The 24,785-nt window shown below is 39.1% G+C and overlaps 1 protein-coding gene across 5 annotated transcripts in view; it reads left to right on the top strand.

Annotated features, from left to right (window-relative positions):
* Positions 1-24,785, top strand: part of KIF1B (kinesin family member 1B) — an 86,404-nt gene that overhangs the window by 36,655 nt on the left and 24,964 nt on the right. For 4 of the 5 annotated variants that reach the window (XM_086476353.1, XM_086476352.1, XM_086476350.1 and 1 more), the window contains 10 exons: positions 1,417-1,496; positions 2,912-3,018; positions 3,494-3,577; positions 5,187-5,367; positions 5,774-5,846; positions 18,405-18,501; positions 19,283-19,431; positions 20,031-20,209; positions 21,205-21,342; positions 22,104-22,352. In XM_086476353.1, coding sequence (XP_086332479.1) covers positions 1,417-1,496; positions 2,912-3,018; positions 3,494-3,577; positions 5,187-5,367; positions 5,774-5,846; positions 18,405-18,501; positions 19,283-19,431; positions 20,031-20,209; positions 21,205-21,342; positions 22,104-22,352 — 1,337 coding nt within the window. Of the gene's footprint in view, positions 1-1,416; positions 1,497-2,911; positions 3,019-3,493; positions 3,578-5,186; positions 5,368-5,773; positions 5,847-10,040; positions 11,580-18,404; positions 18,502-19,282; positions 19,432-20,030; positions 20,210-21,204; positions 21,343-22,103; positions 22,353-24,785 lie in introns of those variants that run through there. The other variant, XM_009946706.2, reaches the window with a different exon arrangement.

Below are 24,785 nucleotides of genomic sequence, written 5' to 3'. Positions count from 1 at the left end.
GAAATTTAATTGCTCATACTGTTGTCAAAGGTGGGAGCAGGGAAAATCCTTCAGCTCATGCTTGAGGAATGCTGTACAGGAGAAAGTTGAAGATGTAACTGATAATAGATCTCAGAATGAGTGAATAGTTGGTTTTGCTAGCATCATCTTTCAAGTTGTTGTGCTTTATTTCTTACAAAGCTCTCTGTTGCATGTGAAAGATCCAATCAGACTTTGATTTAGAGTAGTAGATGAGCTCAGATGCCAAAACATGTATGTATAGGGTACAGCGTTACCTTCAAAGTGTCCAAGTGGTACAAGTCATAGTGGTGTTAAGCAGTTGACTGTGTGTGGGATTTGGTTTCTCTCCAGTTTTCAGCTTTATACAGCACCAAATGTTGATTTGAATGCAGTGAATAGCGATGATGGCATGAGACATCTTCAGCTGCGGTTTTAGGTGGCGACTGTATTTGTAGGGGTGAAAAAGGTGTCTTCTTTTTCCCCCTTTCTGTCTTTGCAGTTAAGTCTTCCATTGGGCAATCGACAGTCAGTCTTCTTCATTCAGAGACAAATTTCATTGTGAACGTCCAGTCATTTTTGAGCTTCTGTAAACAGAGTGCTGTTAACATCTCTCTTGGGTAAACTTTTTTGCAGCTAGAATAAGTTGATGGAAGCAATGTTTCCAAGGAATCTTAGCCAAATTTATTTCCTTTTGCTGAATTTATTCTATTCGAGGGTAACAAAGGGACAAATGGCTTATTAACAGATTTTTTTTTTCTCTTTCATCATCTTTCTTTTTTAATTATGTTTAACCATTTTTGCCTTTTCTTTTGTGCTTGTACTTACTGCTATCTCACTGGCTAGATTTTCCCACCAAGGCCTTGTGACTTGTTTGCTGATTCCAATGGGGTTTTTTCACCAAAGAAGGTTGGTTTAGTAACCGTAGTGGATTTAAACTTAGAAGAACTTTAGATGAAGAGCTTTTTAGCTGTTTGTGTCGGAGAATGTTGTAGTTTTAGATTTTCTTTTGATGTTAACAGACTTTGCTAAATGAGCACCTGACCTGTATTGCCCAAGAAAAGCCAAAGCTGATTCCACATCAGTTTCAAAACCTTACCGAAGCAACCTTTCTGCTGTTGGACTTCGCTTACCAAAGTCGACAGAGACTTTACAAGGAATCTTTTCTTTTCCAGCTGAAGCTTTTATTCCATCTGTTGGTCAACATTTCAGATGACTAAGCAATCTGAGATGTATTTCTGCTGTTAATTTGTGATGCTCTTCAGTACTGCAAGAGGTTATGTCTGAAAAAATGCATTATGGAATAACCTCAATATACATGGCAAAACTGCTGGATTAATATACATCCTCCACAGCTGTGGGAAGAAGCCTGAAAGTAGGTCCTCAGTTCTTAATTAACTTTTCTTTTTGTTCTTTCAGACTCCTCATCTTGTAAACCTTAATGAAGATCCACTCATGTCTGAATGTCTGCTTTACTACATCAAAGATGGTATTACTAGGTGAGGATTGGTGCTAATACGCTGTGAAGTCTGTTTCTTTGCTTGCTTGAATCCCCATGCTGGAGACACTGTGAGTTTAAATAACAATTGTGCCTTGAGCTATTCAACTTGCAGGTAGAAACGGAGCATGAGATTGCTGTAGGTGGAAAAAAGAACAGAGATGCATTTTCTTTTAAGTTGATTTTATGCTTTAAAGTAGTGTGTGCAGTCACTCAGCTTTATAAGTTTGTTACTACACCTGGGCAGTAAAAGAAAACATGATATCCCTTCTAAGATACAGCAAAACAAAAGTAGTAAAACTTACTGAAAATGCCTTTGAGATTTTGATGCGTGGAGAATTGAAAACCAAAGTACTTGATAAAAGCAACTGGAATATGGGTGAGAGTTCACTTCATTATTTAAATAAACTGTTACCCGTGTCTCTGTAGAATTAATCTCATATATGTGAATGCAGAATACATTAGATTTAATTGCAGATTTGGAATCGAAAACAAATTTTATTCCAAAACTCGTTGTCAAGACATTTGGAAGAAGAGAGGTGATTTTTGTTATCTTTGGAGCACTAGGCCATGTTTGGTTGCTTAGTTTGTGTATTCCTGGGGAACAAATTGAGAAGAATACACAAACAGGTGCTGTTTTATGGTACGACTCTAATACGCATTGGAACTACTGAACAAAATATCAGACTTGTAGAGAATTCAGCACAGAATGATGAATAGAATCACTCAGGGCTTAAGAAATCATAAATTTTGAGCCTAGCTAGCTGACACTAGAAATACGTAGAGTAATGAGTAGAGCAAGAAGTTCATAAACATTCGGCTTGAAAATTAAATTGTCTGTTTCTAGAATTGCTCAAATACTTGAATTTGGAATGGACATAAATCTTCCTGCTCCAGGGGTACAGCCAACCTCTTGCTGTTTGGGAGCTGTATGAAACTACTTGTAGCATTAAATTGTTCAGCAAGGGTCTCCTGAGCCATTTTTGCTGTTAAAGTGTCAGTGGTGATTATTGGAGGGGATGATTGCTCTACGCCGGCTGAAACACACCACTGGAAGTTCCTGTCAGTTTTTTTCTTTTTCCTTTTGTGTTCCTTTGCTAAAGGGAGAAAGGGGTGCACAAGAGGGAGAGAAAAGCATTAAATCCAGAGGTGTTTAACATGTCAATTCTCTCTAAATTACATATTTTAAGAGAGAGAAAACTTCTCTTTCCTTTTGGCAAGCTGTTATCTGCCAATTCATCGTAAATCTGGTAAGTTCTCTGCAATGCAGAGTTAAGCACTGATTCAAACCTTTAAGCTTGAAGGGTAGTCGTAATAGTTTAGACCTTATTCCTGGGTATTTGTGGTCTGTATTGTCCTACACAGAGTTGTAGAAAGTGTCTGATTTGCTCTTGAAATATCTTCTGTTGGACGCAGGGTTGGCCAAGCTGATGCTGAGCGAAGGCAAGACATTGTATTGAGTGGGGCTCATATCAAAGAAGAGCACTGTATCTTTCGAAGTGAGAGGAACAACAATGGTGAAGGTAAAAAACTACTTCTCCTAGCAAAGTATTGCTGAATCTTTCACTCCTGACTTGATACTTGGCCAAGGAATACTGTTATTTGAAAGTTTCTTGTACCTCAAGAAAACCATTGGCTTTGACTCACTGTTTTCTTGAGTCTTAAGGGACGAAAATAAAATTTGTTTGAGTGACAATAGCTTCAAATTGAAGGCTGTATAAGAGTTAAGTTCTGACCTTGGTTAATTATAAACATGGAAATTCAAACAGAAAAAATAATTTTCCAGCTGCGGTATGTGGAGATGTCAGTAATACTGATTTTCTCGTGGGGCTTTATTTCTTTTTTTAACCAGCATGGCATCAAGGAGTGATTCACTTCGTCTTGTTTTGGTGCTACTAGGAAGATAGGCAGATAATGAGAGGCCTCTATGGTTTGCACGCTTCTGTTTCTATACAATGGTCTCTAAAGTCTCCTTTGTCAATGTTGTTTTCTTCGTAGTTATTGTTACCTTAGAGCCTTGTGAACGGTCAGAAACCTATGTTAATGGCAAGAGGGTTGTGCAGCCAGTGCAGTTGCGTTCAGGTAAGAAATGTTTTGTAGACTATCCAAGAATTGTGTGTACATGACATTTGCATCATATAGAGAATGCTGGCTGCTGTTAAAGGAGAGCAGTGTTACCTTTTGGTAAACTTTGGTTACCTTTTAAAACAGAAGTTTGTGTTGTTCTTCTCTTGGCAGTAGTTTGTGGGGTTTGGTTGTTTTTTTTTGTTCTTTGCTGCACTACTTGTAAGTGTACTTAAATATTCCTGCCATGCAGCATCCTGCTTGTCCTGCTGCTTACCCTGATATTATTCAAATACATTCCTGTCCAAGCCTATTGCCCTTGGCAGTCTCAGTGAGTCAGAGCAGACAGACTGCCAGTTGCTGATGGAAAATTCCCAGTTCCCTGGCAAAGCTTAGATATGACCCTCTGCAGGAGTACAACAGCTTCTCTTTGCTCTCGTTAGGTTTCCCACTCAGTTCCCTGCATTCCCTTAGAAAGGCATGTGGGGGAGGAATTGGAGAGGAGGGAATGACTTCCCTGAATTAGGGAGTTTAACCTATCTGCTTCAAGCTATGATTCTTTCTGTGTCTCTCCCCCATTTTTCTACTGGTAAAAAACCAAACCAACCAAACAAAAAACCCCACCTCTGAATTATTTGCACCAAGTTATAAGCGAGTATTTTCATGGCACCAAGTGTACTGACTTCAGCACAAGTCTGGACAATGAAGGAAGAACAGTTTTTGCTGTTCTGTGCCAGTATATCTCATACTGAGTACCATGACTTTATCATTTAGTAAATACTTTCTCTTAAAAAAAGTAAATTTTTTCCTTCTGCATCTACATAATTGAGATACTAGAATAACGTAGATATGGTCTCTGATGTCTTTAAGAGCCTGTATTTTAGTAATATATTAATGAGGACAATTCTGGTTACTTTGGAGGTCTGTTTACTAGAATGCCTTTTAAAAATTTTAACTACAGTAGTATGTTCCCTGGAAGAGCAAAGGCATTTTACTGTCTTTCATCAGACACGTCTCAGGTTTTGTGGACATCTGGTATCTCTAGGATTTAGCTGAAAGACTTAACAATATTAGATTTCTGCAGCTCTTTTGACATTAGTCTAAAAGAAGCTGTAAAATCCTTCCATAAATCCTGCTGATTAGGACTCCAATAAAATCAATACTTGTAAACCATGTTTTAAAGAAAAGTAAGCACCATGTGTTCCAGTGTTTGAAGTTAGGCTTTTCCAAGCTGAAGTTCTGCTGAAGAGGCTTTTGCCCGTGTTTTAGCACTGTCATTGGAGGAGAGGAATGGGGTTTAGTGATGTGTTTTATTTCTGCAACTGTTGGTTCATCTCCAAGTTTGTCCTTTAGTTTTTAATAAACTGCTGGGATATTAGCTTGGACCCCAGAGGGTGATAGTGTTCTCTGCGAGCGCTGCTTCTTATCAGCAGTGGCTTGTTCTGTACAAATCAGGCTTTTTTTTTCTTTTCTGGTCACCTAGTTAACTTGGAAGTATACAGAAATCCTTATAGGGCAATCTTTTCTTATGCTGTCAACCAACAGGATAAGTGGGATGAATCATTCAGTGATGTTTTTCAAGAGTTTTGGAATCCTTATCTGAGTTAACTTCTGTTCCTGTTTTTAGGAAATCGTATCATTATGGGTAAAAATCATGTCTTCAGATTCAACCATCCAGAGCAAGCACGAGCAGAAAGAGAGAAAACACCGTCAGCTGAGACTCCCTCTGAGCCAGTTGACTGGACATTTGCTCAGAGGGAGCTTCTGGAGAAGCAGGGCATTGACATGAAGCAGGAGATGGAGAAAAGGTAACAAAATAACTCAAAATTTCTACCTGAAACGAGGAGTTAGCTGTAGGTTATTTGGCTGCTGTCCATGCAAAACCCAAACGTGGGTTTGGCCACATAGCATCTCTGCTACCTATTGTGAAAGTTCAGAAAGCTTCCTTTTTATTTTACATCAGTGTTTCAGTGCTCTAGCTCCTTTAAAAATCACAGGTACGTATGTGCCACTAACCCTACAGACCTTCTGGTGAAGGACTGGACTGCAACTTAGAGGAAGTTTCACTTCTATATAGTAGACAAATAACAGTTCCTTTTAAGAGGGATGACTTTTAGTCTTGTAACTGTAATTCAGTGGGCTAAGCTTGTAGAGTAACACCAACGTGAAAATACTGACCTCTTTGACTACTTCTGTTCTTTTGTTCATCTTCAGATTACAAGAAATGGAGATTTTGTATAAGAAAGAGAAGGAGGAAGCTGATCTCTTGTTGGAGCAGCAAAGGCTGGTATGTGTCCTTACTTCAGATTAACTATACCTTTGGCAAACAGTAATTCCTGTCCTTGCTTATCTGAAAGTTTAGGAAACCTGCTTGGGTTGTCTGCACAATGCAGTTTTCCCTTTCCTTTCAAATACTTTGGGTCTACAGTGAATTATGATCAGTGTGAGTGAGCTCCTTCATGTTAATTCAGAGATTGTAATTGACAATGAAGAGGCTTTAATCAGTTCTCGTTGGGACAGGTTGAATTTCTTGCAACTTAACCTGAAAGAAGGGCATTTCTATGCTCTGTGTTTTTTGACGTTTCTTTTCAGTAGTCTAAACAGCTACTTCTTGGGATGTTTGCCTTTATTTTTGTCTTGGATCACCAGAACATACTAATTTTGTGCTGCCAAAGAGATTCCTAGAAAAATGATACACTAGGTTTAATTTTTTTGAATGATGTCTGAAAATGTTGCTGCATTGTGCATGTTTTAACCCTTCTCCCTCTCCCTGCATGGAGTTCCTTATAAGGGTCTTAATGGTACACATGGGACGGTGGGGTTATGACTAGGGAGCAGTATGCAAAGGGAATGTTAACACATTCAGAACAAAGGGAATTCCACCTATTTCCTAAATCGGAAGTCTGATACATTAACTCAGACTTCAGTCTTCTCACAACAAATACCTTCTGAAGTGCATTACAAATAGAAATGCGTGCAACATTCTTCCAGCACCCTGTGGATTTTAAAAACAAAACCAAGCCCAGGAATGAAATCTAGATTTCCTTAAGAAGCCTCAGTCTCCTAATCCTGCTTTAAGTATAGTGGGTTGTCTTTTAGCCAGAGCACAAGTGCAGTTGTGCCTGAATTCTAACAAATGTCAAAATCATGATTCATTTGTTTGTAGTGTTAGTTTGAGACCACTGAGAACTGTGGGTTAAATGCATGCTGGGTTTTAAACTGTAAAGTTCTCCCCCTTTTCCCAAAACAGAATGGAGCAAAGTACCGCGGCTTCCCTGGCAGAAGCTACGCTTTCTATTGTTCTTAAAATTTATATTACGCACTTAAAAACTTCTGCATCTCTGATTATTTCATTGCAAAAGACTAATTTCTTTGCTGGAGAGGAGTGGCTGCAGACTTTGAACCGAAGCAATGCTTAGTTCAGAAAGGAAATTAAGATCTCACTAGTGTAATGTTTCATCTCTGCAGTTTTATAGTTGAAATTTGTGTAGCCGAAAATAGCATGGCAAAAATCAGTTCAATTTGAAAATAAAAATATTTTGAGTATCGAGTAAGTTTTGGCTATGTGTCAAAAGAGATGCAAGTAATGGAATTCCCTCCCTTAAATTTGAGCTGACAGGCACCAGCTAAGCTATTTTATGAATTAAAGATGTGAGGATTGGCTGTCTGGGGAGCTGCTTCAAATAAGGCTTCATTTATAAAAGTGTTGCAAAGGGAATTTCTTTCCCCATATACTGAAGATTAAGGGAGGGTTCTTTAGATAGTGGGTTGTTTAATACCGTAATAAACTTGCTGATTTGATTAAGCTTGTTTTGGTTTTGCTGATTTCAATTAGTGGGCAAAGGTGGAAGACTATCCTACATGCATTGCCAATGTAATTCCTGAAGGACAGCTTTCCTAGTAGTAAGGGGTCGTATCAAATGAGACCCTTGGTCTGTTAAGCAGTACCCTGCTTATCGCAACACTTAGTAAGAATATTTCAGATGACAGCAAAACTTCTTGACACATCTCGTCATTTCTGTGTCAGTGTATGCGGAGTCTGGAGTGGGCAGGATTAATGCAGTCATACACCAGTAGCTGAATAATGACTGGGAAATCTGGGAATGCATTTCAGCTTGTGTACCTTAAAAGTATTTACATTGCTGCAATATCAGATTCTCTAACTTACTGCTATGTAAGACTGATATTGAAATATAAATATTCCTCTTGTTCTAAACTGGAGTATCATCTCGGGTATAAGAACCTGGCTAATCCTGTTTACCAGACTGTTTTGGTTTTGTGATGAGATTCCAACCAATTTGGGTATTTATTTGTTAGATGTGCTATACAAAACAGATAAATAATAGCTCTCGTCCCCCAAAATTTACAGTTAATATATATTTGCCTTACTAGTATTACTAGGGAGTGGAAATAATTGTTCTGCATTTTACAAATTGAACATGAAAATGTCTTTAATAGAGCTAAAATTATCTTCCTGATTTTCTTGGTCATAATGCCTTTGCAGTGACCACTTGATGTAGAATGTGGGTATGTGTCTGTATTAATTGGTCTGGTTAACCTCTGAGTGCACATAGGGCAACGCCCACATAGTGTCTCTTAATCAGCTTTCGATACGCAAGACACGTATCAGTAGTAATACGGTTATTTTGTAACCTATAAGAATAATCCTGTGGAACTTGTGATTTAATGTTTAAGTAGTTTGTATTTTGCCTTTCTGGACATAACCTTGAATGTGTAGCTTGTACGGTGTCTTCCTCCAGGGCATCTTTTGTTTCCACTGCAATATGCAGTTTGTTAGATGCTGTTTCCTTAGGCCACAGATTCTGTCGGCTGTAAACTCACAAAGAGTTTATGTTCCGCTTATAAACCAGTGTTTTGCTTATATTTTGACCAAAACTAAGAGAAGTTGATTCTCTAGTGCTATTCTTAAATATTAAAAATACTTAAAGTCACAAGAAGCTCAAATAATGTGAATCTTTGGCTGTGGAGCTTGTGACCATAGGGCAGAGCAGTATTTCTTTTACACCCTTTCATCATTCCCCAAACAAATTATGTTGTGTTCCCCATTCTTCATGGTCCTTTACCTGAAGTCTTAAGTCTAGGAATCGGTAGTTCTGAGTCAATGACCTGAGTTTCCTTTGGTTTTAGAGTAACTGACTGTTACTGTTTCTGATTTCTCATGTATTATAATTCTCTATGTGAAAAACAGGGATGTTAGATAGAGGTTCATTAGAGACTGCTGTGTTTTATTGAAGATGTTTGGATCACAATAACGCATAGGACTTTTTGTTTGTTAAATAGATGTCTTAACTTAATAATCCTTTAAAGAAAAGTAGTCTGACTTTAATTCCTGGTTGCAGTAAGCAATAACGGATATCCTTAACTTCTGGTGGCAGTATACCCGAACAAACATTTCTAGCGTATGGAAACCTGAAGCACTGCTCATTCAAAATCATTTAGCAAAAGAAGGAAAACTTGTAATGAAGAAGTAAAACACGCATAACTTAGCAAGTATGTGGAAGCTCTAGGGTTTGAGAAGAAGACAAATCAAGGATATCAAATAGAGAATTTGTATTAAAACAATTAAAAAAAAAAAAAAAGTCATTACTGCTACATTCTTCTGAAACTCATTCTTCGGACAGACAAGATTGTTAATGTTTGGTTGTTTGGTTTTTTTTTGTCTTTAAACTAAGCGACAAGGTGACAAATGGGGGAAAAAACCCCAAACCACAACCCACCTCTGAAACTCTGATTCTGGATATCCTTTTAGCTTGTAGCAAGTCTTGGAGTATGAACCACTGTCTTCACCTGTCATAGTGGCACTTACAGTCCTTTTAACATTGAACCTTTCGGCTGCTTCTGTTTCATTTTTTCTTATCGTCTAACACTTCTCTGGCTGCTATTGTAGTGAAGTGGATTCTAAACTTGAGCATCCCTGCAACCACGTGCAACGTTACTAACCAGTGTTAACCTGACTTACTCTGGCTGCTCATGACATCTTCTATGATGGCTGTTGTGTTCACCTACCTGGGGAGGATTTGCTGAAAGAAGCAACAGCAGTCACCAAGGCAAATGTGTGTGGCGGGGATTTGCATGACTTTGTAGCATGTGTGAAGTGCAGTTACACTTGGTTTTTAATTTTTTTTTAATCAGGAACTTGGTTTTAGTTTATCTGTTTAAAGATTTCAGAAGGGATCCGGGAGGGAAGAGTTTAGCTTATCTGCTATTTTGAGACGACAGACATTTAAATATAATGTTAATCTTAATTTAGTGAAGAGCTCCAATTTTGACAGTCTGTGACTCTTGAAGATACATTTTAATGTCCTCACACTGAGTCTTCAGAGACTTCCTTATCACTTGCTCTGTTTTGATTTTTGATTTAGTTTTCTTTGCCTGCTACTTCTTGTTTAGCTTTTCCATTTTCTTACAATTTTAATTTTGGTTATTTTGGGGCCACTTCTTGATTTTTGTTTTTCCAAAGGATGCAGACTCTGATAGTGGGGATGATTCGGACAAGAGATCGTGTGAGGAGAGTTGGAGACTGATCACTTCCCTGAGAGAGAAGCTGCCCCCCAGCAAGCTCCAAACCATTGTAAAAAAGTGTGGCCTCCCCAGCAGTGGGAAGAAACGAGAGCCTATTAAAATGTACCAGATACCCCAACGTCGACGCCTTAGCAAAGACTCCAAGTGGGTTACCATCTCAGACTTAAAGATTCAGGCTGTGAAAGAGATATGCTATGAGGTAGCGCTCAATGACTTCAGGCACACTAGGCAGGAGATTGAGGCTCTGGCCATTGTTAAAATGAAAGAGCTTTGTGCCATGTATGGGAAAAAAGATCCAAATGAGCGCGAATCGTGGCGAGCTGTTGCTCGTGATGTCTGGGATACAGTAGGAGTTGGAGATGAGAAAATTGAAGATGTTATGGCCAATGGTAAAGGAGTAACTGATGTGGATGACCTCAAGGTGCATATAGACAAATTGGAAGATATTTTGCAAGAAGTGAAGAAGCAAAACAACATGAAGGATGAAGAGATAAAAGTTCTTAGAAATAAGATGCTAAAAATGGAGAAGGTTTTACCGCTGATAGGGTCTCCAGAGAAAGCTCAGTCGACCATAGCTAATGCTAAGTCTCCAAACTCTGCCAGTGTGGTGGATGTGGATAAGAAGGCCACAGATGACTTAAAAAGAAGTGAGAATGATGATCTTGCTAAAGAGGAGCGTGTTTCTCAGTTAATGGCAGGTGATCCAGCTTTCAGACGTGGGCGATTACGTTGGATGAGGCAAGAACAGATTCGATTTAAAAATCTGCAGCAGCAGGAAATAGCAAAACAGCTTCGTCGACAAAATATGCCTCACCGCTTTATTCCACCTGAAAATCGCAAGCCCCGGTTTCCTTTCAAAAGCAATCCCAAACATAGGAACTCATGGAGTCCAGGCACCCATATAATTATCACAGAGGATGAAGTTATTGAGGTTAGAATTCCAAAAGAAGATGATAAGAACAAAGATGAAAACAAAGAAAAAGAAAGTAGAGCTGCTTCAAAAGACCCTCAGCAGCTGTGGAATCTTTATGGCCCTCAAAGGAATCAAGATAATATCCAAATTAACAGGCAGCAGTTAAACACACAGCCACAGCCTAGCAGTCAGCAGCAGCCATCACCTCAGTTGCGCTGGAGGAGCAATTCCCTCAATAATGGCTCTCAAAAAAGCTTGCGGCGTCAGACGTCGGGCTCATCTGAATCGTTGCACTCGTACAGCGGGCAGCAGAATCCAGACCTGCAGACTTTCCAGCAAAAACGCCACATCCACCAGCACCGACAGCCTTACTGCAACCACAACAACGGAGGCAGTGCAGAAGGCAATACAGCTAACTCCCACCCAAAACAGACTGACCGGCTTAACCACTATAACCAGTTTGTGACGCCCCCACGGATGAGGCGCCAGTTCTCAGCACCTAACCTCAAAGCGGGCAGAGAAACCACAGTATGATTAGTTGGCCAAGAGTAGTCCGGGGGAGGAGGGAAGCTGGGGCAATTCTGGCTTGTCATTGAGAAACAGCCAGGATTGGCTTTGCTTGTGGCTTGGGTCTTGTTTGGCCAGGTAGAACTTGAGTAATTTGACGTCCAACCACAAGGTACTGGCCCTGCAGCCCGTTCAGTTTGCATGTGACTTTTGTTGCAGTTTTAACAACATTGATTGGAAGAACATTCTGAAAAATTGTAAGAACTTTTTTTCATAGACTAGAAGACTTGGAGGGAGGGAAGTGGAGGGGAGAACTTCCCCGATAGCTCATTTACCAGTTTTTTTTGTGTGTCTTGGAGTATTTTTCTAATGCTGAAAATATTGTCTGGAACTTAAAGTGCTACCTTCCTCCTGTGTTTTTATGTAGACAATCAAAAGAGGAATATAGTTTATAGCATTGAATGTTTCTTGTGACCTTTTTCTTAGCAATAAGGAAACTGACCATCTATTTTAAAATTCATCTGGCTCTTCAGAACAGTATTTTCCACTTTTAACTGAAATTCTTAATAGTAATAATAATCTGTAAACCAAAAGTTGTCGGCTGACAAGATATGTGGCTTTTTTTATAGAGAAATTAAGAAGAGCTGTTGGGTCACAACAGTCCTACTCCCTGCCTGAGTGGGAGATGTCTTTTCTCCTTCTGCTTAAGGTGATAATTATTGGTATGAAATTGCTGTGACGGTTAAACCTGCCTGAATGGAGTTTTTTTGTCAGAATATATATATATTGCTGAAGCAATACTTTGGAAATAAGCTTTTTCTAATTCCCATTGTATCTCTAAATATAATAGTTTTTAATTATTATACAGAAGTTGTGGAAAGGAACTAGGAATTTTTGACACTCTGGTGCAGGAAGAAGCCTCAAAAAGCTAATTATTTTTATTTTATGTTTTCAGCTTTCTTGGGCATGAATCTGGGAGATGTTCTTGAAATAGTTATTCTTACAAAGATTTGTAGATTACTGCTTTGAATTGGCTGAATTCTCCTCAAAGACAGGAGACTTGAACTGTTTCATCTTCATGTGATACCTCATGTTAGTGCCTCTGGTCTTGGATTAAACCTGTGTTTCAAGACCTGTTTAATAAAGGAGAACATCGCTTTGAGGAGAAAATAAGATTTGTTTTCCTTCACACCTAAAATGCAAGTTAAAATTTTTAATACCTGTTTTGATCTGAAGAAGTCTATACTTGCAGGTGATTTGCCATAAAACAATCCCTACTTCAGGTTGTTTCAAACATATTACAGAAAAACTATTGATTAAGGGATAGCCTTTATGGGCTTGGTGTTTTATCTCAATTGGAGAGTCCCCATTTTAATTACACACTTTCTTCTTCCTGAGTTTCTTGAAGTGCCAGACAAAATTGTGCTTACTTCTGAAAATCTGTATCTGGACTTAAGTATAAACCACTCTAAAGCTTTGAGGACTTATTTTGCTTTTAAATTTAGCTTGAATACGATTTTTTAAAAACAAAATTGGCTACTGTACCGCATTTGGTGAGATAGGTCCACTTTGCAGTGTATCTGTACAGTTAAATGATTTGTGCTGTTTTGCACAAATATCCTTAATTTACTTGAGGTTGCTTATTTTTTGAGAAAATATAAATAAGCCTTACTGGTAATTGTTACTTCTGCGTGTTTCAGCATAGCTGTAGATGAGTAGGAAATGCCTCAAGCTTACTTTCCATCTTGTTTTTGTTTCCTATCCTACCCCCCCCCCCCCCCCCCCCCCCAACTGTACATGGTGTAGGTGCTGGTTGCAACACGTTACGTGGCAGCCGTGCATTATTTACGTATCGATTAATCAAGTGTCAACTCTTTAAGTCTCTGCACATGTTACTGATAGGATATTGGCCCTCTGATGTAGGAGATACAAAGTCAGTCCTCTAACTGTCCTAAAAGAATAAGCTGCTCCCATCACTTGGGACTGTTTTGTTGGGTTTTTTTTTAAGGCATGTTTAATTTTGTTTCCAAATATGGCTTTGTAACTTGCATTTGTCTCATGCTTTGGCCTACTTGAATGAAGGAAATAAAGCATCATGTCCAAAAATGTCTTGATTCTTAAAGAAAAGAAGCCCTGTAAAGGAGCAATACTTTCTTTGAGCTTCAGTCTGAATTGCAAAATGAGTTTTGGGCTGCAAATAATATTTTGCTGTTGCCTTTATTTTAGAATCTTGTTTTAGTAATGCATTGCACTTTGGTTTTTTGCATGTCAAGAGTAATGAGTTCTTTCATATCCTGAAAAAGGCTTGGACTCTTAAATGCATGCTTGGGAAAATCCTCTCAATTCTGTGGGAATACGTGAGCCAAACAGAGTTAGCCTGGGTAGGATAGGTTGTGAGAGAAGACCAAACCAATTTTATCCTGTGTCCCATTTTTGCTGAGGATTGTGGCTGCCTATGTGAAACCACCACGTGATTGAGCATGGAGAAATTTTGAAGTCCGTGCAAGTATATGTACTGACATGAGATTAAAAACTCTTGCTACTTGATATTTTAATGCGAGACACTAAAAAACTTTTGCCAATTTATTTCAGCTTAAAAATCTGAGAAGAAATATCTGTAAATGCCTGGATGTGGTGGTGATGGTGAACAATAGGTTGCCATCGGTCTGTCTTACCCACTGTTTTAGTGTGGCACTAGGAACACAACCCCGCTTATTCTGTTTTATGGTTTGACAGAAAAGAAACAGGATAGTCCATGTCAAAATGGAGTCTAGTCTGCTTAGAGGGAGCAGCTTTTTCCTGGCTTTTAGGGGGATATTACAGAAATGAAACCTGGGGCGGGGGGAAAGTTCCTATAAAAATAATGGCCCACTTTAAGAATTGAATATTAATTACAGTGCAGTGCCTCATCTGAGAAGGGAAGCAATGTGAGAACTTGTGGGTCTCCTTGCACTATTTAGAAATACACACACCTCTCACTCCAAATTCTGTATTAATGGAGCTAATGAACAGTAATACAGCTGCTGCTGTAGAAGACTGTATGAAAAGGCTTTCAAGTTAATGGAAATGTGGCATCCATGACGGGAGTGCTGTTTTAGTGAGCTTAACTGCCATTGCTAAGTGCTGATGTGCTGTGTGCTTAGACAGCTGGCTTGTATCCACCTGTGCCTTAGTGAGGATTTCTTAAATATCCTTTAGGACTCTCTAGGGACATGTGGATTTGGGGGGGTGGGGGGAAATGCATGCCGCTAAGGCTCCTCTGATTGACTTCAACATCATTTCTCAAGCAATCTGAATTTGGGGATCTGTCAAATTAGGGGATGCTATATTTATCAGTACATGCAGCGTAGTTTCAATATCTCCCTCACTGTTTGTTCTTTATCCTTTATATGTTGAAATTTGTTCTTTATCCTTTATATGTTGAAATTTGACTCTGATACTTCCCATTGAACCACTTCAGGAGCTGCCACATGAGAAATCTATGCTGTGTACCCATTTGTACTGTAAAGAAAGCAGTGAGCTGCCTTGGAATTAAATGGGATTTTCAAATCTGTCCATTGTTTAAGAAAAAACAAGTTTTGGATTGTCTTAAAAGAGCAAGCATCTGCCTTGTGAAAAGCAGAACTGGTTTGTATTGTAACAAGTGCTCTTTCAATAAACTATGAAATACTCTTGTAAGTGTCAGACTTGTCTCAGTGAAATGGAAATGAAACTTGATTGCAGGCTTGTCCTGATTTTATTTTTTTGTCTTGGGGTTGATATTGTTCTAGCAGAGTTAAAAAGGTTTCTTTAATTCCTCAATCTGATTCTTGTAAGTCTGTCCACCTTGATTTCTCTGCTGCCTACACAGACTTCTGTCTGCTGTCACATAGCTTATTTTAATAAATTAATAAAACAAAAAAGCTTTCTATAGCGCAAGGGGATACGAGCAACACTCCAGTGCTGTCCAGTTGTACCATTTTGTGTGCTGTTCATCTAAATTCTGGAAGAAAATACAGAGCTGGTTGTTCTCTATTTATTTGCTCACTGAAGACAAAAGAAACTGGCTTTTTTTTTACACCTCAAATACAGGAGGGAAGCATGCACACTACAGTACCTTTGCAGACATCATGTACATCCAAAGAACTGAAGTTGTTATGGTACAATGTTCTGCATAAAATAGCAGTTCCAGTCTAGTCTTAAAAAGCTTAGCCTAGTCTGAGTGCATGTTTGGGGTTATTTTTATGTTTTTAGAAAATCTGATTGTTGTGGCTTTAGGTATTTCCATGCCCCATGGCAAAACAAACTTTGCATTCCCTTTCTTCACATTCAGCCAGTTAGAAGCTGTACAACAATATGCATTGGGTTCCAGGGAGCCTAGGGCATGGACCTTCGGGGCGGCTTCTAGATGCAAGTTTTTTTTCTTTTCTAGCAATTGAGGCACCTTTACATCGGTACTAACAATTATGTGTGTATTATCGCTAATCAGATCTGGAGATGTGTACCTGGAGAACTGACCAGTCTCTCAGAGCAAACCAACCCCTTTCACAGTGCAGTCAGTGCATCTTCTGTGTGAACCAACGTGAAATTCATCCTTCATCCGTTGCTCTGTGTCAATTATTTTTAAATGCTACCCTAGTATCAAGTGCCAGGAGGCAATCTTAGTCCTGTGTTTCTGTTTAGGGAAATGGTACCTATTTCTTTTTTTCATTATGGGAAAACAAACTTCAATTCTTTTACTTAGTTTTAAAAAACTAATGTCAATAAAAAGTGTCTGCTTTATGTGAAGCATTTATTTATCAAGGTATTTAAATGTACAGAAGATACACATACTTGGCTCACAAGTCTGAAAATAGAGAAGATAAGAAGCAGGTCTTTGTCTTTGAATGAACTTAATGTGCCTGGGTTTTTCATGCTGGAAGTAGAAGTTTCACAGTGGAATGCTCCTGATTTTTGACCATTCCCTCTGCAGCTTTTCTGTTTCCCCAAAAGAATCTGATCAAAGATTCTGTTTAAACACTATTTGAAGAGCTTTTCACTTGTTCATTTCTACAGTGTAGGAGCTCAAAATGACATCCTCAGATTATCTGCTTCAGACTACAGGAAATAAATTATTTTGCCCATCCTTGCAAGTAAGAGAAGCTTGTTTCTGTCACTTCACATCTGAGCTGTTTCATCCTGGTTTCAAATGTAATAGCAATATCTACATGGATGGAGGGGAGGTGGAAAGATCAGAGGGAGTGCCTTTATGTTAATGGTTTTTTAAGAGTATGCTGGGTATTTCAGAACTGTAGATGGGTCTGAAAGTCCTCATTGAGTCTAGAATAATTTTTTGGTGAATCCTTAAGGTGATTTCAGAAGTAATACCAAAAGAAAGGATATATGTTTGTTTTGTCTGTAGTTCTTTTGCTGGTGGGCTACGGTTTACTTGCACTGTGAGTACATAGCCATCTTGCAGTGAATGGAGCAGGCGTAAATAAAGAGGAAGGAACGTTTTAGCCAAATAAAATTTCAAGAGGAATTTAGAAAAATAAAATGCAGCCCTCATACAAAGGCTATGTATCTTTAATAGTGCAGTTTTCTCAAGCTAAAGGTCATCATCACTATTGAATTAATGGTATTAAAATTCTGCACTTTCTAAGAGCACAGCTATTGTTTTTTAACACTACCTCCAGGAAATATTACTTATAAACTTAAAGGAATGTACTTCAGGTTTATCTCCTTTCCAGATACTGTCTGAAGGTCTTTCTGACCAAAGCTGGGTTAGATTTGATGCAATCACATTGTGGCAGTGTTAAGTACTATAATTGCCATACAAAACCGAAGTAATGTCGCTGTTTAGGTGAGATGCTTAAATAGGGTGTGTAAAGCTTTCCTTCTGTAGCAGTTAGACTTAAACATGCGTTTCTGCAAGCGGTGCATTGGAGAAGAATTTTAGGATTTGAACTGTGGAAGAGAGAAGGTTGGAATACAAGAGGAGTGGCTTCAAGAATTCTCCTTAAGAACTCTATAACGCTCTTAGTGAATTGCTGTTGCAACTCCTGTAATGTATGCCAAAAGATTATCTTAAACAAATAAAGTACAGTAGTGAGGTAGGCTCTGAGACCAGGAGCACAGTGACTCGTGTCTGTTCTAAATGTCTTGAATTTGTATTTGTTTCACTGGCAAATAATAAAAGGGTCATTAGGTCTTAGTAGCATTTATTTCAAGGCACAGTTACGCTGAACAGCAAGAAAATGCTCTTACACCAGAAGGTATTGTTGAAGTGCTCCTTGTGGGGAAACCTCTGCAGACTTCTCTGCCCGCTTGCCAAGGCGGTGGTATTTTTTTCATCTTCTGATGTATTAAATACACAAGTGAGAGAGTGATACTTGCATCCCAAGAGGAAAATCGAATTGAAAACAGAATGTCTTTTTTTTTTTTAATCTGAAATGATTTTTTTTTGTATCAAAAGGCAAATCAGTGGTGCTGTTAATCCTTCTGTTTGAGAAAATGAAGGTGAATAATCCTCCCCTTTTAAGTTTATTTCTGTACTTTTCTCTGTTTCTGCCTCTTTCCGACCTCCCTGAAAGCAGCAAGCAGGTTCCCCCAAAAATGCCCTTTTTCTGGTCGTTAGCAAGAAAAAATCCTAAACCTTTCCCTCTTACAGATCCTATGAGCATGTGTATCTGATGATTTAAAAAACCCAGCACTACTATCATAATTGTATTGGCCTCTGTCTTTCCTCTTTTCAAGGACAGATACTAAAACAATAGATGTTGGTATGTGACCTCTGACATTAATGGAAATGTCTTTATGTATTTGTTCTCTGCGTCTGTCATTCCATCTGAGGTGTTAGTCTCTCTTAACTGTCCTCCTTGCTTTTCTCTGTCCTCCTACACGGTATCTCCTCTCTCCCCACAGGACTATGAGAGTAAGCTGCAGGCGTTACAGAAGCAGGTAGAGACAAGATCCTTGGCAGCTGAAACAACAGAGGAGGAGGAAGAAGAAGAAGAAGAAGGTGAGTTTGAAGCTAAAAATAATTTGGATATAATTCAGATAAGACTAAAGCAACAGTTGCTATAATATCTCTTGCAGTAGATGGAAAACTCACTTTGGAAAGCTGCGAAACGCTTCATAACTTCTTGATCTGTAATCTTCACAGCATAAAGGTGTAAAATACCTATTCATAGGATAAGTCCCACATACACAGTAGATACACATCCCCAAATTCAACTGATGCACAAAGTAGATTAGTTTAACTATGAGCTTTGTTTTGGTGGTCTTGAATTTGAAGGAATCTGTCTCTTCTTGGCACTAACAAAGTTCAGATGTCTTAAACCAAAATAATAGTTGCCTTTGTTTCCTTGTTTTGATTTTGAAGTTTCTTTTTTCTCCTTGGTGGAGTTCTTAGAATTCATGCTGTGCCATGTCTGTATAACTCCATTTCTGGACAGTAGATAGAGTTTATTATTACCATAATATTTCCTTTCATTCCACTGTCAGCATTTGGTTTTAATAATTGTTAACTAATTTAAAGTAATAGGCGTAGAATTTATTTTGGGTTTTTTCCTGTACCAAATCTCCTTACTTCATCTTTGTATCTCCACTGTTAGTGATGAGGAAGTTTTAATCCAGTTTTTCCTCACTGAGTAATAAAAATACAGGGTTTTGTTTTCTTCTCTTCCAGAAAAGGTGTCGGGAACTTGATGACACAGTCAGCAGTAGTATTAGATACTGCGTGTGGTGGTTTAGAGAAGAAGCCACGGTGTTTTATTACTCTGTTTGTTTGCTCCTCCTAGTGCCCTGGACACGACATGAGTATGAACTTGCACAATGGGCTTTCAGGAAGTGGAAATTTCACCAGTTTACTTCACTGAGGGACCAACTCTGGGGGAATGCAGTATATCTGAAAGAAGCCAATGCAATCAGTGTAGAGTTAAAGAAGAAGGTAGGGACATGCAGAATACCTTTTTTGAATTTTCTGACCCATCGATTTTGATTGTATAATCCTGCTTCAAATGCTCATAGTTACTTGTAGTCTTAAGAGTTGTACGTCTCTTGCTTATTAGTTTGGGCTTTAAAAGGGTTCAGAAAATCACGAGTCTCTGATTCAGACTTGTGGCTGAATGAACATCCTATGCAAATCTGGTTGATAGATTCTCCTCTTCTTCATTTCCCTTATGCCGTTCCTGTCAATATCATAAAAACACGTACCTGCACTGCTCCCCAGGGCCCTGTCTTTTCCCTTTGCTTCGAACTTCATGTGGTCATTCCTCTTACCAAGAGAAGTGGGTGCTGCAGGATGTGCTAGGTCTATAGCTTTCCAGACCTCTGCTAGCTGTGACAATAAAGGCAAGATACGGGTGCTCAGCTGAAAAATATGTTTTGTGCCATTTTGAGACCAAAAAAAAAGTGTGACATAAAACCCCTGAATCTTTTCACAGAGATGAAAGTCAAACTGTCTTCATATGTTGCCTTAGGTTAGATCTCTGGCCCCTTTGTGATACTGATACCTGACTTCTCAGAAATATTTTTTTTTCCATTCAGGTCCAGTTTCAATTTGTCCTGCTGACAGACACCCTCTACTCACCACTGCCACCAGAGCTTTTGCCCACTGAGTTGGAGAAGACCCGGGACAATAGGCCTTTCCCCCGTACAGTGGTGGCTGTGGAAGTCCAGGATCTGAAGAATGGAGCAACGCATTACTGGTCCTTAGAAAAACTCAAGTATGTAAATATTACTGAGGCACAAACTTCCTTATATCCAAGGACCTGCACTGAAAAATTTCACCCCTTGCTGTTCGTTCTCTGTTGTACTTGTATTTTCTCTCTGTCCTCCCAAGTGCCCTCTTTCCAGACAGTGTGGTATGTTTTAAATACCGGCTTGCTAGGTTCTTTAAACAAGGGCATTTGTTCTCCAGCATTTTACTTCACATCCACATTTAATTTTTGTAACTTCAGGTTAGATTTTTTTAAATCTAATAAGGCTTATCACAGCTCATCTCTCTGCATTATTTTTTTTCATATTCCTTTCACTGCAAAAGTTTCCTTGCCACCTGCTTTTATATAACCTGGTAGCACAGAGCATAATTTATAATAAAAGGATTAAATAAAGAAGATTCTGTGGAAGCTACACAAATTCTGACTGTAATCTGAATTATTTTTGTCATATTCTTGCAAATAGTCAAAAGACATTTGTCTTTTCCCCGTTCTTTAAATACTGACTGAAGAACATTTTTTCCACTAATAACTTCCAGACGAAGGATCTTGCAGTGTGGCACACTTTTTTTTTCTTCAATAAAAAAATAAATAAAAGTCTGTAATGGAATCAGTTCACTTTTGAATCAAAATGTCAACATTTCAGGAGTGGAAATTCTGCCTAAATTAGCAGCGTTGTCTGATTCAAAAAAGTAAGCAAAAAATAGGCCAGAATTAGCTGTGAAAGAAGAATATTTAGAAGTTTGAATGAAATCAAAGATGTATGTAACCTTCTGCAGTGACCTTGCCTTGTGCTTAGTGGGCTTAGACTACAAAATTGTTCCCAGAATCCCGAACATGTCAGAGAATTAGTGCAGTAGCAAACTTAGCGGTACAGACTCCTCTGTTGTTTATTCTCCCTTTCCCATGTGTAATTGGTGTAGGTGAAGTCAGTGTAGCCCACTTTGTGTTCTCTGCTTTTTTAATTCACTCTCTATTTTTGAATGCTGCTTTCTTCTCTGCAGGCAGAGGTTGGACCTGATGCGTGAGATGTATGATAGAGCTGGGGAAATGGCATCTAATACCCAGGACGAGGGTGAAAGCACAATGACAGGCAGTGACCCCTTTTATGATCGCTTTCATTGGTTCAAGCTTGTTGGAAGGTATGTGACGATAATCCCGACTGCTGGTACACTGGTGACTCTTCTCAGTTCTGGATGGACTTTGACTTGGAATGTGGTTATAAACTGTATGGCCACTAGTGTTAGTTGTGTGTGTGTTGTCTTTCAGGGATTTCTGATAGATGTAAGATACTGTGAAGAGCAGAAAATGCCCTTTTAAGTGTTGCCAATTCTGGTGTAACCTTGTAGAATCTGATTTGACTGAAACCTTAGTAAATTCTAAGTTTATTTTTAAAAAACGTAGCTAACTAAGTTCTGTCTAACATCACTGGAGCAGAGGAGTGAGAATATCAACAACACTGGAAACTGAGGGGAAAAGTGGCCCAGGGCCTACCTTACCTATGTGGTTCAAATAGTTTGGTCATACCCTATGGAAATACCTGATATCTGATGGGATTCTTTAATATTTCCTGATGTCAGCTGCACCTTTACAATATTTTTATTTACAAAATGCTACCTGTTGGAAATAAGAATTGTAGCTCTGTTAAATGGATGTGCTCTCAATATCTGTATGTTCGGCCATGTTTATATTCATTTTTCATCTGCTTTCTGTTCAGTTCAAGGATGCTCTTTCTCCTGACGTTGTTAGCAGCCCCTTCCCTTACGTTTCATTGCAGTCCAGCTGGTCCTTTGCTTGTTGTTCAGGTGGTCTCTGTGCTGATGGCAACAGACGGCTGTTAAATGAAGCCTTCTTCTTTCCCCTCACTCTGTTAACAATTGGTATTCCGTTAACTGATATCTAGCTCCCCCATATTCCATGGCTGCGTGAATGAGCGTCTTGCTGATCGCACGCCCTCCCCCACTTTCTCCACGGCTGACTCCGACATCACTGAACTGGCTGATGAACAGCAGGATGAGATGGAGGACTTTGATGATGAGGCCTTTGTGGATGATACTGGCTCCGACGTTGGAACTGAGGAGGGATCGGACCTCTTCAATGATGGGCGCGACCCGTTTTACGACCGATCCCCTTGGTTCATTTTAGTGGGAAGGTTGGTGAGGTTACTGTGAGAATGGCCAAAAGGGACCAGCTCTTGCTGTAGACTGCAATGGCTTTGCCTTGTGCTGCATAGAATATCTGTCAAACCAGCCAAAATATCTCTATACATAAATTGGAATTGCCAGAGAATGAGTGTAGTTTAACATTAAGTTTTAAATTTCCATGTCAGAGGCCGTGAGGACCTAAACAGTAATTGAGAAAATAACCCTTAGATGTGACAAAGTGAGTAAATCTATTTCTAGATAACTGTCACAACGTAGAATGAATGTGGTTTTGCTTGTGTACAGTGTTCAAGCATTATTTATAGAATGCTCTATTTAGCCATTGCAAGATCACTAAGATAGTGTTGTGGTGTGCAATTTTGTCCCGTAGAAGAGAATTTCAGAGTGTGGTGGAAAGTCTTTAAGTCCAGTCCAATTAATCCATTTTTTGAAAACTCATCTAACATCCTCGGTGTCTGAAGAGGAAAGATGGCATGAGGAGAAAGAAGAATGGTCCTTTCTGGATGAGGAGAAGAGTGTTCTTTGAGATGATTTGGCTTCGCAGATTTTGCGTGACTCTTGGTAGCAAATATTGTGTAGTGAAAGGTCATCATCATTGAAATTCACTGGCTGGTAGTGTTCATCAGTGGTTTCCCCATGCACTATGCTTGAAGTTCTCAAACAAGTTTGCTTAGTGTATTTTAGAGTGTTATCTATTTTCTGGATATGATTAAGGCATTATCAGACCTCACTCTGTGATGGAGACCCTGAGGACAGCAAGTTGTGTTAAAAAAGTAGTACTTTGCAGTGTTTCTTGACAGATAGGCTTGCTCAAACGTGCTACTTGTGACAAAAACCAGATTTTATTTAGTGACTTTGCTTCACTTTCTTCTGCTTCCACTCCCCCAGTTATGTGTTTTTGCTTATTTGATCACTCTGTAAGCCAGTTTGCTTGCTAAAACAGTAAGGGAGGTGGTTACTGCAGGTGTTGTACAAATAAGATTCCATGGCTGACGGAAGGGAGGAACAAAGGAGAAGGGACCAGAGTTTGACTTCATCTTTTTCTGTGGCAACAAGCAGGGAAGACTTCATGGTCAGGAAGGAGGGATCTTTTTGCAGTTTCCTCAAAAGCTGAGGAAACTTGGTTGTATTATTTGTGAAAATGACGGACTGAGTTTGTCAGTCTTTTATCAAGCTTTTAGATCAGTTTAGCTGTATTGTCTAACCTCATTCTTTGTCTTTAGTGGACCTGTTTACAAGCTGTGATTAAAACTTGGAACTTCCTTGATCTAGTTTTTGAAACAAAATTTGCAGTTACTGAAGATGCAAGAAATTGCATTGGTCCTCTGATCCTTGTGGATTTGTGCCCTTATGTGCAATGTCTGATAACGTGTTTTAGAAAATTTAATTCTTTCAGCTTAATCTGATCAATAAAAGTCAGTTTGGGAAAGCCATCTTCCTGGCTTGGAAGCGCTCGTCAGCTAGTTGAAGCATATGTGTGCTGTCTGCAATGGCTAGGACTGCTTTCTTGTAACGGCGCTGGCATACTCAGCATATTCTCCTGTTGTGCGTGTTCTTTCAGAGCGGGACCTTCAGTGCTTGGGAAAAAGTGGAGCTATTCATCTTCATTTCACAGACTCTTCAGGAAGCACAGCACAAGCTGAGCAAATACAGTGTATAATGAAAACAGTCGTGTTTCCTGGCAGTTACACAACTTGCTTCCCGTTCCCATGTATTCAAAAGAATATTGAGCTCTGTCTCTGTAGACAGACATGTGAAGCTACAGCAGCTCAGGGTACTAGCCTGAGCCATGTCAGCTGCACATATTAAGGAACCTACTTGGGTTGTAAATTGTGTTGAGGAATGAAACTTAGTTTGTATTATCTCTGAGTAGACAGCCGAATGACTTTTTCCCAGTTGGTTTCTATTCTGTTCTGCTTCTATTTCTGTTCTGTTCTTCTATTGTGCTGACTCTGTCAGCAGAAAGCTGTTGGATTGTTTGGCACCACTGAGTGGAACCTATTTTCATTCCTCAGTGTCTTTCAGCATGAGAATTCTTTTGAACAGTGTGACTTAAAAGTATCAAAGGGTATGTCCATCTACATAGATACCGTCTTGAGCACAAGGGAGTGTTCAATTTATAACAAAACCAAAACTCCTTAATGCAGAATTAACTGTGTACTGGTTTATATGCTGTGGAATATGTAGAACAAAAATAAAATAACTTTAAATATTTTTGGAAGGGGATCATCAGCAGTAGAGTCCAGGTCACGAAGGAGAGGAGGAGGAGGAGAAGTTGATCATGTAGTTATCCAACTCCTTGGGCATCACAGTATTTTTTTTTCTCTCTCTCTGTGCTGTGACTGTCTTTTATTTGTACTATAGCTATTAAAGAAAAGGAAAAAAGAAAAAGAGCTGGTCCCTTTAGCCATCTCTTCTGGCAT

Source organism: Leptosomus discolor, chromosome 20 (assembly GCF_034619465.1).
Source record: "Leptosomus discolor isolate bLepDis1 chromosome 20, bLepDis1.hap2, whole genome shotgun sequence".
NCBI classification, from domain to species: Eukaryota; Metazoa; Chordata; class Aves; order Leptosomiformes; family Leptosomidae; genus Leptosomus; species Leptosomus discolor.
The sequence above is the reverse complement of the archived record's forward strand: the minus strand, read 5'-3'. Positions and strand labels throughout refer to the sequence as shown.